This window comes from Eptatretus burgeri, chromosome 13 (assembly GCF_056783735.1).
Source record: "Eptatretus burgeri isolate ZD-2024b chromosome 13, Ebu_testis_v1, whole genome shotgun sequence".
In the NCBI taxonomy this organism is placed as follows: Eukaryota; Metazoa; Chordata; class Myxini; order Myxiniformes; family Myxinidae; genus Eptatretus; species Eptatretus burgeri.
Window position 1 is genome coordinate 51608941 of NC_140973.1, and position 19006 is coordinate 51627946.

The following is a 19006-nucleotide window of genomic DNA, read 5'->3' on the forward strand; positions in this document are numbered from 1 at the left end:
GGGAGGATTAATATTAACGAGCACAGCCTACATGAGGATTACCTAAAACCATATCCAAAACCATGATCTTTTCTCCACTTGTTAACCCCCCCCCACACAAATTTTTTTTTGCTTCTGAATCCATCTTGTCCACCCCTTCCGTTCTCCCCTACCACTGAACATTACCCACATTTGTGGTGCTCAGGTGACAATTTATTTAAATTAATAGTGACTAGGTGATGATTAACCCAAACCCATGGTGCATATCAAAGTAGGACCGCACGTCCTGAAGCTCACCTGGATCAGGAGCAACAATCACTCAACCCTCCCCCCCCCCCTCCCAGCATACCCCCTTTAGACCCTGATTTTTTTAATGCCATGAACAAACTTTGGTACATCACGAGTGATGAAGGTTGTGATCAAGTTTCATCGAAATCGTGTATGTAGCTTCTGAGAAGAGAACAAATACATATTTTGAGGCGTCAAACTCCCCCGCCCCCAGTAGACCCCTGAATGAGCGCAGTTTTTGATTTGGTCGATAAACTTTGATACGTTATGGGTGATAAAGGTTGTGGTCAGGTTTCATCAAAATCGTGTGTGTAGTTTTGGAGAAGAGAGCAAATACTTTTTTGGGGGGGGGGGGGAGGAGGGTCAAAAAACCCATAAACTCCCTTAATGAACACAAATTTTGATGCGGTAAATAAATCCTCGTTCGGCATCAGACATGATGTTTGTGGCCAAGTTTCATCCACATCGTGTGTTTGGTTACGGACTCACTCACTCACTCACCGACGGACACTGCTCGATCACAAAAGCAGTCAAGGTGAGCTAAAATGTCATCGTTCTTTGTTTAATTATATTTACGAGAAGCACCTGTCAGAGGGGTGATGTTATTATCCTTATTCAAACGTGTCATACAAAACACATCTCGCTGCGTAATTCTAAACACCTCTCACTGCACTGGAAAACGTGGGGACAGGGATACTGTCCAGTGGTGTGGGGACTTGTAACACCAACTCCCACCTGGAGCGATGCCACACAATCACATTTACATGGAGAATTTGGCACCCCCTTCCCCACCCCCCACCCCCTGTGACCACCCGCAAAGATAAAACACCTCTACACTAATTGGGGCCATGCTGATCCGATATAGCAATCTGGATGTAATCGGGTCAGAACTGTAGAAGTAGCTCGACAAACAAACACACACAAACACGCACGCACGCACGCATGCACACACACATACACACACACACACACACACACACACACACACACACACACACACACACACACACACACACACACACACACACACACACACACACACCGGTCCGAGAATTACCGTAAGGATTACAGATGTAGAATCCAAATAAGACAATATCCACCACTCTAGAAACCTTTTCTCCTTGGTTCGTTCTGCAGATGAAGAAAAATTGCGAAGAACCTAAAAGGGTCACATTTTGAGGACAACGGCAGTGATGGTGTGTTCTGTGTTCTCATGCCACACAGATGGAGGTAAACATGTCGCGTGTTCACACATGGCACGGATTTAACATGCCAAGCTCATAGGGAGCAACAACGAGTCTTGTTTGAAACTCACCCAGGACCTCGACGACGCAACTTCCATCATTTGCAGATTGAGGGGACGTTGGACAAGAGGTGTTCAAGCGGGGCGGGGGAGTGGGGGGAGGGGGGTGATTTAAATACCTGATCCAGTGATGTTCGCACAGCACAAGCAGAAATCCCGAATGAGCACTCACGATCACTCCTTACGTTTTCAAACACACGGATACCCTAACCACAATGTAACAACCAGCTTACCCCATTACCACGTTACATTGCACTTACACTGAACTTATTTTTAATTCCCTCATTGGATGCTTTCCTCATGTAGCTATTTGGATGGTCTATGTGTTTATAGATCAGTAAGAGAACATCTACATATTAGGTACACAAATATGGCGGGATTTTAACCACCCTCCCTTCCTTCACATGTCCCCCATAAAACTTGACAATGACCCCTGCCATTTCTCCCCTTCCTCCGATCTCCTAAACTAACTTTCGTTCTCTCTCCATTCCCCCCACACTCACCTTCCCTGAATTTGTCGATTTAAGGCATGACATTACCCTCCCCCCCCCCTTTAACAGGTGACACTCACATTCCACTGTAACTAACTCATGAGACCTCTCACCGAGCTTGACCCTTTGTCCCTCTTGATGTCACGCTGTCCGAGAGAAAGCTGAACCACAATCCCTCGAGATTTTCTTCTTCCCTCTGCACGTGAGGCAACGACTCGAGCTACTCACAAGCATGTCTATCTGCGGAGGTCTGGATCCGATTCCGAAGATTCACACCGAGCAACCTTTCCTGGGACTTTCAACAAAAGGCAGACACGATGTTGAACGGGTTTAACTAAAGACATTTCTCAAGCAATGGTTTCCTGCCCCCAAGTTACCTGCCCCCAAGTTACCTGCCCCATCTTCTTGCATGGTCATTTGGGAGAACCATTCTGGTCTCAGTCTGTTCTGGAGCTGGCTGGCCAGGCCTGTGGCATCTGACTGTGGCATTAATTAGTAATTTGTTCGGAATGCTGGCGATAACACCGTGGGGTCTTCAACATCCACCAACGACCAGTGCTGACAGATGGGTCCTGTGTCTTCAACATCCTTCCAAGCAACAATGCACACATTGATGCCTCACCCTGGATGTGAAACACCAGGGTGGCAGTTTATAACTTGGTCGGGATTCGGACCTGTGCTAAACAGTTCAGAAGGGAGTGTGTGCATACCTCGAAGCTCTCTTACCAGCCCAGAGAACATAATACTGTAATATTCCAGAGAGGATATAATGTAAATTTAATACATTATTGTCATTTAACCTCTGAAAGTCACAATCACGCGGTTCAAACTTTTTAATCAACTCGGGTCAAAGTCTCGTTATAATATTTCTCAATCTATTGGACCTAACATTTGAAAGTGGATGTGTACATGAGCACAAGCCTATCTGAAGACCATTCAAAGTCGAATTCCATGTGTTGTCCACCATCGGCGAGGCACTGTCAGGTAGCCGACGGAGTTAGATGAACCCAATTACACGCACTCTCTGAGGACGACACCATTACAGTGAAAACAGATGATGGTGGCAGTTTGGCGATTTTACATCTTTGAGTAATATTATTTTTATGGCCTTCATATCAACTCTGTTCAAAGTATGCTCTGCAATGCATCACATCAAAGTTCTCAGCTTGTACTCCAGAGTAGTCGTTTTATATGGATAGCTCAATAGAACAAACGAAGGCTGCTGTTGGCTTAACGGTTAGGGTGGCTGGCTTAAGATCTTAGGTTCTTCAGTTCAAGTGGCGTCATCTCATTGAATTAACACCAGGCGGGTTGCTTAAGCCTGGCATTCTTCAGGGGTCGGCAAAATGAGTACCAGATCACCGGTAACACGTGGCACTGCATTCCAGAAAATGATACAGTGAAAGAGCCACAGGCACAACTCTAAATATATACAACAACCTGTATAATGGAGTTATTTCAAAGGAAAAAAGAGAAAAAAAAAAAGAGTTGATAATTAAAGTGACAATAATAAATCAACATAAATAAATTAATAGAACAAATCGATGGCGATGAACCTCCATCATCTGCATCATCCAAATAGAATCTCCATCATCTGCTTTCACTATGATGGCGCCGTCCATGGAGAGACGTGGAAAGATTGCATAAAGTCTCCAAAAAAATCAAATCCCAACACAAAGGGAGCACAAGGACTCCTCGTCATGTCCGATAAGTCAGTCTGACCAAGACACGCTGTTCAAGACTCCATTTACAATTCCCTCGTTGGTTTACCACCTAACCAATTCGGGGGACACATGACCTCTGTTTCTGAACCACTTCGAAGAGGAATGCCAAGACACAAAAAAGGGAAAATGTTTCTCGGTGATGGTGCCACAAAGCAGCGAGTGAGTGTAATAATTACACAACTACCGATTAACCCCACATCCATGGTCTGACCATTTCAATCCTTTCAAACGCGCTTGACCCCGTGTGAAGCCTGGATGTTGTCACCTCGAGCCCCTTGCTCTTCGGCAAAGATCCTTCGCAAAAACCGTTCATTCGAAATGAGCTTTTATTATTTGGAAGCATTAGTGGACTGCGATGTATTATTCAGAGGGAAGTTCATAAATCTTTCGGTCATTTCATCCATTATTTACACGTGTACAATCAACAATATATACCGTATGAGGTGTGTTTTAAAATAAAGGCAGACAGTAATGAGAAGTTGTGTTGACGTAATCCGTCACTATGACCTTACACCTGTCGTGGTCATGTTTGGAGTTTAAAGGGAATGTTTGTGGACAAATTTGTACTCCAGAGGGTCAGACTACCTAAGGTGTCTACAAGGAAAGATAGTACAAGGAAGGTCCCTCAGTCAATCCAACCAGCACAGCATTCATCAAGACTGCACACCAAGCTCAGAAAATAATATCTAAGTTTTTACTATCATAACAAAAGGGATATAGACAGACAAGAGGGAGAAGAAGAATTGCATGAGATGGGGAGAAATGGGAGAGAAAGGAGGGAGTAAGTGGGGAGAAAGGAAGTAGATGGTGATAGATAGGGTATTTTTGGGGGGGATTGGGGGAAGAGGGTAGGATAGAAAGGGGGTCATGGGGTGAGTGGGGAGAGGGGAGAAATGAGGGAGAGGGGGAAGGAGGAAGAGGGGGACAGAGGGGTGGAGGAAAGAGGGGAGGGGGAAAGGGGAGAAATAGGGGGTGATGGAAGGGGTAGAGGGGAGAGAGGGGGGTGAAGAAGGGGAAAAGGGTGGAGAATAGTTGATAAGGGGGGAGAAGGAGGCAAAGGGATAAAAGGGGTGAAGGGGGTTTGAGGGGTGAGAGGGGTGAGAACAATCCTCCCAACCGAGAGCAAACCAAATGAAAGGATTTTACATCAATTATATTTTCTTGACTTTTGCTTTGAATGATTCATATAACCGTTGGTCAACTTGTGAAGACAAGCAGAGGGAAGGACTAAATGTGTGATTCTCATTCCGAATGGATGAAAGAACTGAGGAGAGGATGTGAGAGGGAACGGAAGAAGAGAGGATGTGAGAGGTGAGGGAGGGAAGAGGATGAAAATGGGGAGGGAAGAGAAGGGGATATGGGAGGCAAAGATGAGGTGGGGATAAGAGTAAAGTTGCGAAATATAATCCACACTATAATTATAAGAGAGGCGTGTGTGTGTGTGTGTGTGTGTGTGTGTGTGTGTGTGTGTGTGTGTGTGTGTGTGTGTGTGTGTGTGTGTGTGTGTGTGTGTGTGTCACAATTTTCCTCAGAGATGGCTAAACGGATATTCGTAAAACTTTCAGAGGTTCATCAGTGAGGGCTAGGGAGAGTTTTAGGCAAAAAAAGTTTTTTGAAATTTTTGAAAAAAAAAAAGTTTGATTTTGGGGGATTTTTTTATTTGAATCACTCTATCATGGGTGTCGGGAAGTGTGTAGGGACCCCACAAAAATAGACCAGGCAATGCTGGGTACCCGTTGTAGTTAATGATAAATAAACAGCATTTAAAGCATCAGTCTGAGACATGTGCTGATGATGAAAGGAGTTGGGCCAAAGAGGTAGGGTGGGTTCAATCTCCACAAGCTATGAGCATTAAAACCCCCACCTACAGTGCCTATGTAAAGATTACACCCCCTTTCAAAATTTTCACCTTTTGTTGCCCTATAGCCTTGAATTAAATTGCATGAAATCAGACTTTTTCAAAGATTATTTACACATCGTAACACACAACTTCCAAATGAATAACAAATTCCACAAATTTCAGAAAATTAATTTAAAATACAAAACTAGAATATCTTGGTTGTATAATCGTCCACCCCCATATAATAGTAATTGTAAACTAGAAGGGCACTCGGTAGAGCACATACCTCCGCCACACAATGCCTGATCCATAAGAACATATCGGGCCCAATACATTTTGGAAATATCATGCTATACATCGTTTTTGGCCCCATCTCTCAATGGTGAAGAATCACATGAACAAATAAATAATTCTTGTGTCCAGATCCGGATTCGGATCTTCACCAAAATCGAAGGAATTCTTCCTCGTTGCACACCCAACCTGTCCACCAAGTTTCATCCGAATCGGTTAACAACTTTTTGAGATGTCGTGCTGTATATCTGTTTTGCCTGCTCTCTTAATGGTGAAGAATCGCTTAAAAATTATCAGATCTGCATCCAGATCTTCACAAAAATCGAATCAATTCTTCCTTGTCACACACCCAACGTGTCCACCAAGTTTTGCAAAAATCTGTTCTCAACTTTTTGAGATATCATGCTATATATCGTTTTTGGCCCTATCTCTCAATGGTGAAGAATCACTATAAAAATTCTCGTAGCCGGATCCAGATCCGGATCTTCACCAAATCTAATCAATTTGTCCTTGTCACACACAGAACCTGTTCATAAAATTACCTCCGGAACTATCCATAACTTTTTGAGATATCCTGTACACAAACTGACAGACAAACAGATAGAAAGGGGCGAAAACATAACCTCCTTCACCTTCGGTGGCGGAGGTAACAAAGAGACAAACAAACGGAGACAGAAAGTGGTTAAAACATAACCCTCTTTACCTTCACTGGTGGAGGTAATTAGCTCAGGAGTTACCAATCACCTTCAAAATCACACACCAAGTTAATTCGCCTCCGCCTGTGTTAAATTCTCGTGATTCTGATTATTTCAGAATAAAATCAGCTGTTCCTGGAGGTTTCCTCTGTGAGTGGTGCATTTCACAGCAAAGACTCAACCATGAACACCAGTAGCTTTCAAAAGACCTCCGGGATAAAGTTGTGGAAAGGCACAGATCAGGGAATGGGTATAAAAATATTTCAAAGGCCTTGAATATCCCTTGGAGCAGAGTCAAGACAATCATTAAGAAATGGAAGATGTATCGTACCACAAAGATCCTGTCGAGATCAGGCCATCTCTCCAAACTGGATGACCAAGCAAGGAGGAGATTGATCAGAGAGGCCACCAAGAGGCCAATGGCAATTTTGAAAGAGTGACATGGCTTTATGGTAAAGATTGGTCACTGTGTGCATGTGACAACAATATCCCAAGCACTCCAAAGTCTGGCCTGTACGGTAGAGTGGCAAGAAGGAAGCCATTACTCAAAATAGCCCATCTTGAGTCCCATTTGAGGTTTGCAAGAAACCACTCCAGAGATTCTGAAGCCATGTTTGAAAAAGTTTAGTGGTCTGATGAAACCAATATGGAACTTTTTGGCCTAAATGCAAAATGTTACGTTTGGTGCAAACCCAACACAGCACGTCACTAAGGAACACCATCCCTACTGTGAAACAATGGTGGCAGCATCATGTTACGGGGATGTTTTTCATCAACAGAGACTGGGGCACTTGTCAGGATAGAAGGAAATGGATGGAGAAAAATCCAGAAAACCCCGAGAGGAAATCCTGCTGCCCTCTGCAAGAAAGCTGAAACTAGGATGGAAGTTCACCTTTCAGCATGACAATGACCTGAAGGGTTCCTGAAGGTTGTCCACGCCATGGGTTCGGGATTCATCCAAATCTACACTGGAGTGGCTAAGGAACAAAAAGGTAAACGTCCTCGAGTGACCCATTCAGAGCCCCGACCTAAATCCAATGAAAAATTTGTGGCATGACTTGAAGATTGCTGTCCATCAACGTTCTCCACACAACGTGACTGAGCTTGAACAGTTTTATACAGAATAATGGACAAATATTGCCCAATCAAGGTGTGCAAAGTTGGTAGAGACCTATCCCAACAGACTCACAGCTGTAATTGCTGTCAAAGGTGCTTCCACCAAGTATTAACTCAGGGGGGTGGACACTTATCCAACCAAGATATTCTACTTTTGTATTTTTAAGTAATTTTCTGAAATTTGTTGAATTTGTTTTTCACTTTGAAGTTGTCGGTTATGATTTGTCAATAAAGGTGGAAAAAGTCTGATTTAATGCAATTTAATTACAGGCTATAAGGCAACAAAAGGTGAAAATTTTGAAGATGGCGTGTAGACTTTCTATAAGCACTGTAGAAGAGACAGTCAAAAGAGATACAAGCGTTTCTCTGAACACCTCAATTGAAATATAGTTTTAAACAACATAAATCGACAACCACATCAAGTCAATGAAAGGGAACATTCTAAAATTAAAAAAGAGAAATTACTGTTTCCTTTATGGCGAATCTGTCATCTGCCATTGATTGAGTTTCTGCCATCAGTTGGTTAGGATGTCCATAAGTGGGTTCGGGTGTCTGCACTGTGGGTTCAGGTGTCCGCACCGTGTGTTTGAGTGTTCATGCCGTGGGTTCGGGTGTCCGCACCGTGGGTTCAGTTGTCCACACTGTGGGTTCAGGTGTCCACACCGTGTGTTGAGTGTCCATGCTGTGGGTTCGTGTGTCCGCGCCACCCCCCCCCCCCCGGATTCGGTTATCCGCTCACGCGTCAGGTTTGATATAAAATAAGGTTGTCCCTTCAAAGTGCATCACAAAGAAACAGTTGATGAATGTGATTAAAAAGCCAAAGAGATTGATCTGTTGCTGTTACAAGTATTTACATCAAAAGAAAGAATATTTTATTCTTTGGAGGATTTTGGAAAGATAAATTACACAAACTTGAGATTGTATAAATCATGACGAAGGTCGACACGAGGTGTTTGTGGCAATAAGGTATAAAGTTGAATATCAGGGCAAATACTTTTAAATACTCTTGAATGTGTCCTTCAAACTAATCAGATGAATAATACTGACGTGTCAGATTATTCTACTTCCCCTTGGGTCGCAATAATCTAAATTCTGCTCATGAAATGATTCACTTTATTTTGTATTTATATTAATATTACTGTCGTTTATCCCTGTGTCGTAAGAGGCGACCAGGGTTGTGTCAGGAAGGGCATCCGGCGTAAAACATGTGCCAAATCACGATGCAGATCATACGGATGATCCGCTGTGGCGACCCCTTACGGGAGCAGCCAGAGGAAGAAGAGGAGGAAGAAGAGGAGGAAGAAGAGGAGGAAGAAGAGGAGGAAGAAGAGGAGGAAGAAGAGGAGGAAGAAGAGGAGGAAGAAGAGGAGGAAGAAGAGGAGGAAGAAGAGGAGGAGGAAGAGGAGGAGGAAGAGGAGGAAGAGGAGGAAGAGGAGGAAGAGGAAGAGGAGGAAGAGGAGGAAGAGGAAGAGGAGGAAGAGGAGGAAGAGGAAGAGGAGGAAGAGGAGGAAGAGGAAGAGGAGGAAGAGGAGGAAGAGGAAGAGGAAGAGGAGGAAGAGGAAGAGGAGGAAGAGGAGGAAGAGGAAGAGGAAGAGGAGGAAGAGGAAGAGGAAGAGGAGGAAGAGGAAGAGGAGGAAGAGGAGGAAGAGGAAGAGGAAGAGGAAGAGGAAGAGGAAGAGGAGGAAGGAGGAAGAGGAAGGAGGAAGAGGAGGAAGAGGAAGAGGAAGGAGGAAGAGGAGGAAGAGGAAGGAGGAAGAGGAGGAAGAGGAAGGAGGAAGAGGAGGAAGAGGAAGGAGGAAGAGGAGGAAGAGGAAGGAGGAAGAGGAGGAAGAGGAAGGAGGAAGAGGAGGAAGAGGAAAGAGGAAGAGGAGGAAGAGGAAGGAGGAAGAGGAGGAAGAGGAAGAGGAAGAGGAAGAAGAGGAAGAGGAAGAGGAGGAAGAGGAAGAGGAAGAGGAGGAAGAGGAAGAGGAAGAGGAGGAAGAGGAAGAGGAAGAGGAGGAAGAGGAGGAAGAGGAGGAAGAGGAAGAGGAAGAGGAGGAAGAGGAAGAGGAAGAGGAGGAAGAGGAAGAGGAAGAGGAGGAAGAGGAAGAGGAGGAAGAGGAAGAGGAGGAAGAGGAGGAAGAGGAAGAGGAAGAAGAGGAAGAGGAAGAGGAAGAGGAGGAAGAGGAAGAGGAAGAGGAGGAAGAGGAAGAGGAAGAGGAAGAGGAAGAGGAAGAGGAAGAGGAAGAGGAAGAAGAAGAAGAAGAAGAAGAAGAAGAAGAAGAGGAAGAAGAAGAAGAAGAAGAAGAAGAAGAAGAAGAAGAAGAACAAGAAGAAGAAGAAGAAGAAGAAGAGGAAGAAGAAGAAGAAGAGGAAGAGGAAGAGGAAGAGGAAGAGGAAGAGGAAGAGGAAGAAGAAGAAGAAGAAGAAGAAGAAGAAGAAGAAGAAGAAGAAGATGATGATGATTAATATTACTGTCGTTAACATCTTCACCATTGGTCCTCTTCATATTAACTCAAACATTAATCTCCCTTTCCAAGAAATGGCAGTTTATTTGCAAAAGCAAAACCTCCAGGAATTCACTTTATTCATTTTCTCTGTCATTCACCCTGCTGTGCTCATCCGAGTAAGCCAAAGACGTATGCTGTGCTGTTCCTTGCAGACTTATCCTTTTCATTTTCGACCAAAAGCTGAGATACAAGCCCACTGTGAAGGACAGCTGCACAGATCAGCGTGTGAGCCCCACTGCGCTAACGACTGGCACATTAGAGATTAACAATCCATTCGCCTCCATGCTCGTTCACCACATATACCAGCTCAGCACGTACCGGCACACACTTGTACATGAAGGTTGCGGTTAAAATTTTCTTGTGTGTTGGAAAAGTGGAGCTGTCGTGATAATGACCATCAGGAATCCCAATAAATTAGTGCATCACAAGCAACTGGGACAGAATATTGCAATGAGCTTCGAGGAAGAGGGCGGGAGGGGGTTGCGGTAGGTAATGATCTGCTTATGATCCTGCAATGTAAAGTGTGCGACAATAAAGAGAATTGTGCATTAGAAATTGCTTACGCGTGTGCAGACTTTTCAAGGTTAAACATGGATTCCATTGGGGGGAGAAAAACCTCATAATTGTTGCCGTGGTTTTACATTAATTATTTAATTTTGTATACAAAGTTGAAACCGAAGGCTGTGAAACCGATTGTGTAAATCAGTCCGTTTCATTTACTCCTCATCTCTCAAAATGGCAGTCATTCTCTGTGGCATCAGGTCATGCCAAACCTCGTCTCACACCTGTTCTTCTCTTCCTACACTCCTCCTGACTATTCTGATCATGTCCTTGTGGAAGTGTTTGTCTCCTTATCGCTTTTCAAGAGCCACCGAGATGTCTACACGTATGCCAGTTCAGCAAGGGAGATCGATGTTGCCTGAAATGTGGCATCGACTTCTGACAACAACAGTTCCTGGAATTCCCTCCTCAACAGACGCTTTCTCTCCGTCACCAATTCTTCTTTGAGGTTGTTGTGCAGCAAGGCAGCATTTAAGATCAAAATTATTCTTTGTCTACATAAATGACTTCTCTGTTTTGCTGGTAAATCCTCTGTACCATTTTGCTGACAACTATTCTCTGTGCAAGAATACTACACTTCACTTCTGAAAAGCAAACTCCTGCAGCATCCATCTCTGCACATCTGGAATAAAAACAAGCCCGTGTTCCACTACTTGGAACATAGAAAGTCAATCTCCATTTTGTGTTGTTCCTATCTTTTGTGTTATGTTTATAAACATCTACGCAGAAAAATCTTCGATTTGTGATTAAAGACAATGCGGTTTCAAATGCATTTGTGATTGGTCAAAGGTGAATCCAAAGGCTATTATGGTTTTTTAAATATATTTTTTCCCTGAAAACCATTGAGAATCATTAATCACGGTACAATTTAAAGGGGAAGTTCTTTTTTGAAATTTTAATGCCAATCACAAAGTGTCGAAAAAACGCCCTCGAGTGTTGATTTTCGATTTCGTCAGTGACCACATAACATCTGGAATCTACAATTTGGATATGGTGGTCAACTTCCAGGTGTGATGTCATGGCTTATCTGAACAAGAAGATTTCGACTTTTAATCTGAAATTTAACGACTTTACACCTGAACTCCAATCTATCTACAAAGCCTTCTTCTCCAGCTTGATGGAGTATTGCTCTCGACTGTGGGCTGGCTCTCCTGCCTCACACCTTGCTCAGCTTGACGCCATGGAAACCAAGACCATCAGGATTATTGGAATCTCCAGTGATGGAGGAAGGAGAGAGAGGAAGGAGGGGAGTGAAGGCAGTGTGAAGGGAGAGAGAGGGAAGGCAGCATGAGGGGAAGGGAAGGCAGTGTGAGGGGAAGAGAAGGCAATGTGAGGGGGAACGGAAGGGAAGGCAATGTGAGGTGAACGGAAGGGAAGGCAATGTGAGGGGAACGGAAGGGAAGGCAATGTGAGGGGAACGGAAGGGAAGACAATGTGAGGGGAGGGGAAGGGAAGGCAGTGTACCGGAACGTTTCCGGTCAATCATCGTTTGCGAAAGCGAACTTGTTGCTTTGGCACATTTTGGTTTCTTTGAATAAGCATTCTCAACCCTCACTACGTTCTCGTTCTCGTTCTCGTTCTCGTTCTCGTTCTCGTTCTCGTTCTCGTTCTCGTTCTCGTTCTCGTTCTCGTTCTCGCTCTCGCTCTCGCTCTCGCTCTCGCTCTCGCTCTCGCTCTCTCTCTCTCTCTCTCTCTCTCTCTCTCTCTCTCTCTCTCTCTCTCTCTCTCTCTCTCTCTCTCTCTCGCTCTCTCTCTCGCTCTCTCTCTCTCTCTCTCTTTCTCTCTCTCTCTCTCTCTCTCTCTCTCTCTCTCTCTCTCTCGTGTTTGGTTTTCAAATATTTAAAATATTGGATGTATTACCATGATGAGCAAGGTCTATTGAAGAAAGTGAGCATGCAACTTTTGGATTGTGTTGTTTAAGGTTGTGAGTCCATTGATGTTGAGTAATCTGCTGATGTGGACCGGCGACCAGGGTCGTGGATCCAACGTTTGGAGAGGTTCTGGGCTGAAAGGATCAAAACCTTGATGAAAAACGATGCCCAGCTGATGATCCGGGCAGTTGGTAAATCAATTGCTCATAAGTTAAGGTTATAGTTTCAAATATAATAGCTTTTGTAAGTACTTACCAGTACTGTGTGTGTGTGTGTGTGTGTATGTGTGTATGTGCGTGTGTGTGTGTGTGTGTGTGTGTGTGTGTGTGTGTGTGTGTGTGTGTGTGTGTGTGTGTGTGTGTGTGTGTGTGTGTGTGTGTGTGTGTGTGTGTGTGTGTGTGTGTGTGTGTGTGTGTGTGTGTGTTGTTATGTTTGGCTTCTTTCTTAGGACCATGGTGCAGTAATTGGTCTTCATTTTGATTATAATTTAATTCAAAAATTGTAAAAAGACACATCATATCTATTTTGTCAGGTATCAAGTGGGATAGGTTAGTGTTAGGGTGGTCTGAACGTTTGGGTTCCCCTTTAAGCAACAACTTTTGTGGTTCTGAAAAAAATGATAAACAAGTCACCCAAAGCTTCAGAAAGTGTTTGATTAACTAACTAGAATGGCACTCGATAGAGTGCATACCTCCACCAGGCTAAACAGTTTACATTTTGTATCCCACTGATAGGCCGGGTCTGCAACGATTGGGACCACTGGGGGGGATGGTGCACCTCTCCAAGAGAGTCAGATGGACTTACAGGATTGTGCCAATGATCGTTTGAGGTTTCCTTGATCGTCCGAGCTTGCCATGATCGTCTGAGCTCACCATGATCATCCGAGCTCGCCATGACCATTGGAACTTGCTACAATTGTCAGAGCTCGCAGCAACCATTGGAGTTCACCATAATGCAAAGTGTCAGTAAGAGAGATGGAAATGTGGTGCTAGGTGACTAGAAAATAATTAGTACTGTCCAGAAATAATTACACTTGTAGCCCTGAAGGCTGCCATTTGACTTTCCAGAAAGTTCCTTTTTGTAGTTATGCCCTTCTGAATACCTGATTATTTGAAATGTATCAAGAAATGTCTGGAGATCATTCACTCCTTACTTGTTGAATAACTGTGTGATCTCCTTCCATCATAATACTAAATAATAAATTACCAGCTGACCAGAGCTTCAAAAGGACATTTGTTTAAATTTAATTCAAGGATACAATAACAACGAGAATGACGCACGTGAGAGCGCCATTATAGTTGTTATTGTTGTTTAAAATTTCTTATATCCGGATCCAGATCTAGATATTCACCAAAATGTAATCAATTCGTCCTTGTCACACACCCAACCTGTCCACCAGGTTTCGTTCGAATCTGTCCACAACTATTTGAGATATCCTGCTCACAAACAGACAAACAAGCAAACAAACAAACAAAAAAGACGGCTTGTATAGCACTATACTTGTGTAATCCCAAAAACAAATTTGACCATAAAAATCATTGGTGGTTGAATTCAGTGACCTGATGTACAAATGTTCTTCAATTTTCAAGTCAATCGGTTGATGATTTTAGAAATTTGCCCCATGTTGACCTTAAAAATAATTAATTGGTGGTTTAATTTACTGACCTGATGAGGAAATCCTCTTCAAATTTCAAGTCAATCGGGTGAAAATTGATGATTTTAGAAATTTGATAAAGTTGTTGACCTTTGGCCTATGTTGACCTTTTCACCTTTTGAACTCAAAATCAATAGGTTTCTTGCTTCTGACCAACTCTACCATTTGATGAAGTTTGGTGAAGACTTGTTTGAAATTGTGACCTGTAGGCGATTAACATACAGACAAACACACAGATTCACAGACAAGACCAACCAATATACTTGCAAATCTTTGATTTTGCAAGTAACAAACAGACAAACTGAGGCATCCACCTTCGTTGGTTGAGGTAACAAGTTAGCCCACAGACCAATGAATCAACCTCCGCAGCTTGTCCACATATACAGTGATCGAGATGGATCCGGTATGAAATGGACCGGTGATGAAACGGATAATCTAGAATGAGAATAGAAATTGAATTTCCTGTTTGTGAACAAAAGATCAGATAACAATCAGGTGTGCGTGCATGCGTGCGTGCATGCGTGCGTTTAGACTGTTAAAGGAGTGTGAAAACGAGCAGCGATTGCACCTTCTTCAAGCAACACAATGTAAGGGTTTCCAATGACAAATGGTACACACACCATTTTGCGATTTCCCAACGGAGACCACAATTACGTTCCACATTTCCCCATCTTCTGCCTTTCCAAACGAAGATATAGGTGTGGGATTCTCCAAATAAGCTCACAAACAACAAACTAGGAACTGCATCACAGCATTGAGCTTACAATACATGTAAAGAGGAAATTGCAGGTCAAATTGTGACGTCAATAAGATATGACACAAGCTATTACTGTAATTAATGCTGTTAATGCTATAAAGGAGCAGAGTTGGTGCAAAAATAAACAACTCACTCAAAGCCGTGTGAATATTTCATCAGAATGGATGAAAACGTGATCACCAAATGACCTCAACAGCTTACACATCTGCATCTAGAATAGTTGGATATTTCAAGTATATATATATATATATATATATATATATATATATATATATATATATATATATATATATATATATATATATATATATATATATATATATATATAGGACTCATTTGTGTGTGCACTGCCAAGTATATAATGTTGCTGCTGAGGAACATCATGCCGATGGAACGGACTTACGTCCCAAATGTGCTATGTGCGATGGCACCTAATTAACGCTTTACCAAAGTCACACAATAAGCATTAAAATAACTAATCCTAACCTTTGTCATGTCCCCCGTGCTGTTACTGACATGATTACTTGATGCAATGAAATTTCAACTGAATTAATTCCCACAACTGAATACCGTGCAACAAACAGCCATACCTGTGTCTTGGTTCACCGAAAAGAAACCTTGAGGGTTTCCGCTGGAAATGTCATAAATTAATCCATCACTCGTTTCGGTATCTGGATCAAAAGCCTGGACTTGCACGACCGAAACTCCCTCAGGTGAATTCTCAGGAACGCTTGCAAAGTAGACCGCCTCCGTGGGCTGTGGGGCATTGTCATTCACGTCACCCACTTCAATGTAAACCTCGAGCGTGGAGAAACGAGGAACGACCGCCTGGTCTGTAGCATAGACCGTGAGCCAGTATCTCCATGCAGTCTCATGGTCTAGCCTTCTTGCAGTGCGGATCTCTCCTGCAGCCAAGAAAGTTCATCAACACGTCAGCGTTAAAGAGTAAAGCTCCGATGCGACAAACGCCGCAAACTTCAAATGATGGCAAACAACAAATCGTTAACACGCACGTATGTAGGGTTTCGATCAGGGTCGTTTATGAAATATAAACATGGATATACACAGCATATTTCAACAAAAATAAAGCAAATCTTTAAGCATATCAATATTGATGAATGATGTCTATCACTATTCATTCCGGTAAACGGTGCCTCTCCCATTTGACGCAGAGCCTTTGCACCCAACGTGACGGCAATTAGCCCCTATAGGTTGATTGTGTCATGTTAACTTGCAGTGGAACAGTACGGAGTAGAATCATGACACGATACTCGTTAATTTGTCCAAATTGGCGCGATACACCGATTGGTGCTCCTTGGTGCAGTCAAAGCCACTCCAAAGCAACAAACAATCATTGATACCGCGACGTGGTCCCAGCAGCAGTTTCAACAGCAATTTGTTCCTTCCTTGCACAATTGGTTGGTTGGTTGCACAACTGCACAATTGGTTGGTGCATAGTTACTTGCGAAGGCAAGTGCCAACCCTAACCACCCTTGCCACGACATGTAGAACCACCCACAGGCCCCGAGACACATTAAAACGACAACACAAAGACACTAGTGTGACATACTCCAAAGTATCTTCCCCCCCCCCCCCCCAATGAACAATAGAAACTACATAAAACACATTCACACCCACAAAAACATAAACGCAATCAACAAATTTGGCCCAAACAGTGTCCTAGGCAGTAAACGGCCACCCATCCATGACGCAGACCAAATACCCTTCAGGTCCGATCGAGTTCACCTTGCATGCTTCTGCTGTGGACACCACCCATAGCTCTTGCACTACAAACACAGACGTGACGACACCACCGACAACACCTGTAACCTTTGCCACAACAAAACATGTTATGGAAGACTGCACAGTCCTGACTCCACTCAGACAAGAGCACGGCATCATCGATATGAGGGATCTCTGGGTTTCTCCTGGGAGATCGATCGGCTGTTCAAGCATAACTGAATAGGGCAACACAACAACATCAACAACAACAACAACCACCACAATTGGGCAAATAAACCTAAAATTGTACATTTATGCGTGAAGCTGTGAACCTTCCTTCATTCCTCGAAATTTCTGTTACATTCCATTTTTTTTTATTCAAAAAGAATTTCAAAGCAGATGGCTCGTCACAGCCTACCATGCATCCTGTGACATTTATTACCTGGCAACAGCTGGCACTCTTAACCCACAGTCTCATAAGCTCGGTCCAGAAAGAAAAAAGCACAGTGTGGGTCTCAGATATCAGTCGGAAAGTTACAAACAGGTCTGGGACCCAGCTGTGAAAATGACTCCGAGATGTTTTTCTTTCTGGACTCAGTAGTAAAACATTGGAGCTTTTATAGTATCATGCACAATCATTGGTCGGATGGGAACACCCTGACAAACTCGCCTATCGAAGCCAATTTTGCCATTTGTGGTGGTGGTAATGTGGACAAGATTTTATGTTTCACTGTTTGTATTTTTTTAATACTCTCACTTATTGTGGTGGCATCATTTCATGCTTTCAACTGGCTACATGAACAACAGTACGTCAACACTGCTACCGAGTACGGGGCGCCACTGATGCAATGCCCCTATTACCAGTACAGTGGTACTCGTTTTGTTGACCCCCGAAGGATGACAGGTTGAGTCAACCCCACCTGGTGTGACTTCAGTGGCCGATGGGGCTCAAACTCAGGACCCTAACCACTGAGCCAACCCCAAGCTTCGTTTCACATTTGCTGTTATAAAATGGAGAATTTCTGCGAATAAAATCTGTAGTAAGCCCTGATGTTCACCGCCACATGTGCACATCATCAAGAAGTATTACGATGAATTGAGTTGCAAAGAAAGCATTTCAGCGAAGAACAAGGACCGATTCTGCTTCGACAAGAAGAACAAGAATCAACAACAGAATAGAATGCACGTTATGTTGGAGAAGTGCAAGAAACTCTATTGCCCTCAGGAACACAAGTGTTGAGGAGAAAATTTCCATTCAACTTCAAGTGGCAAAGGCCAGAAGACCTCATCTGCCCTTCGACATATAAATAAACAGTTAACCGACGGCAAAGGGAATGAAGTATCGACTAATTCAACCTTCCACCGGTAGCAGCCACTCAGGGTGATGATGTGAGCACTTCCCTCCACCCCGTTGCCTTTCTGAAGTGACAGGACTGCTAGGCCAAGCACGAAAGGAATGTCTTAACATAGTGAGCATCAGTACAACCTCATCCTGCACAGCACTACGAGATGGCATTAACAGGCAGGACAAACAAGGGTACCGATACACAAGCGCAGGCAACGGCAGCTGCTGGTACAGGCCCTTCTGGGAGTTAAGACACAATCCAGGCTTCGAGCCAGACAGAAGGAGAGTGTGGGGGGGGGGGAGTTTAAGATTGTAGTCCCTTGACTCGACTAGGAGACTGGTGGCACCAATAACTCGACACTAATTTTACATTCAAGCATTCCAGCAATTTTCAGGCGGCCTGTGTTATACATCTGAGTGTACGGCATGGAGCGGATCTGCAGGCACGATGGATTCCAATCAAAGGTAGCGATACATTTCTGGCATCAAATCCATCTTTTAAACACATTTGCACACTTGTTGCAGTTTTGAAAGCAAAAGAAAATTGCCATTTCAAGTATTGGTAAAAACAACATGATCTCATGGTGGTGTTGCACCATGTGCAGAAGTACTCGTCGTTGTTCAATATTCTACTGCGATGAGATGGCAAAAATGCAATTACAGGATCATATTTACAAGTCATTGCTCTTCTCTCATGCCGGAGTATCATATTCCATGACAGTTGTGATTACTTTCCAATTGCTGCTCTCTAAATAGTGGGTTAAAGGAATGGTGACACTGAAAGTGAAGTCAAGCTTTGGAAGCAGAAGCAGAGAAGTCCTTATTTTTTAATCAAAGATTTTCTCTTGATGGTGTTAGTAATTCATGGGCTAGTGACGGT

The 19006-nt window shown here is 43.5% G+C and overlaps 1 protein-coding gene across 6 annotated transcripts in view; it reads right to left on the bottom strand.

Moving 5' to 3' along the window:
- LOC147014469 (protocadherin Fat 1-like) overlaps window positions 1-19006 on the bottom strand; it is a 316783-nt gene that overhangs the window by 171956 nt on the left and 125821 nt on the right. For all 6 annotated transcript variants that reach the window (XM_085850626.1, XM_085850625.1, XM_085850627.1 and 3 more), the window contains exon 3: window positions 15650-15964. In XM_085850626.1, coding sequence (XP_085706752.1) covers window positions 15650-15964 — 315 coding nt within the window. The remainder of the gene's footprint in view (window positions 1-15649; window positions 15965-19006) is intronic.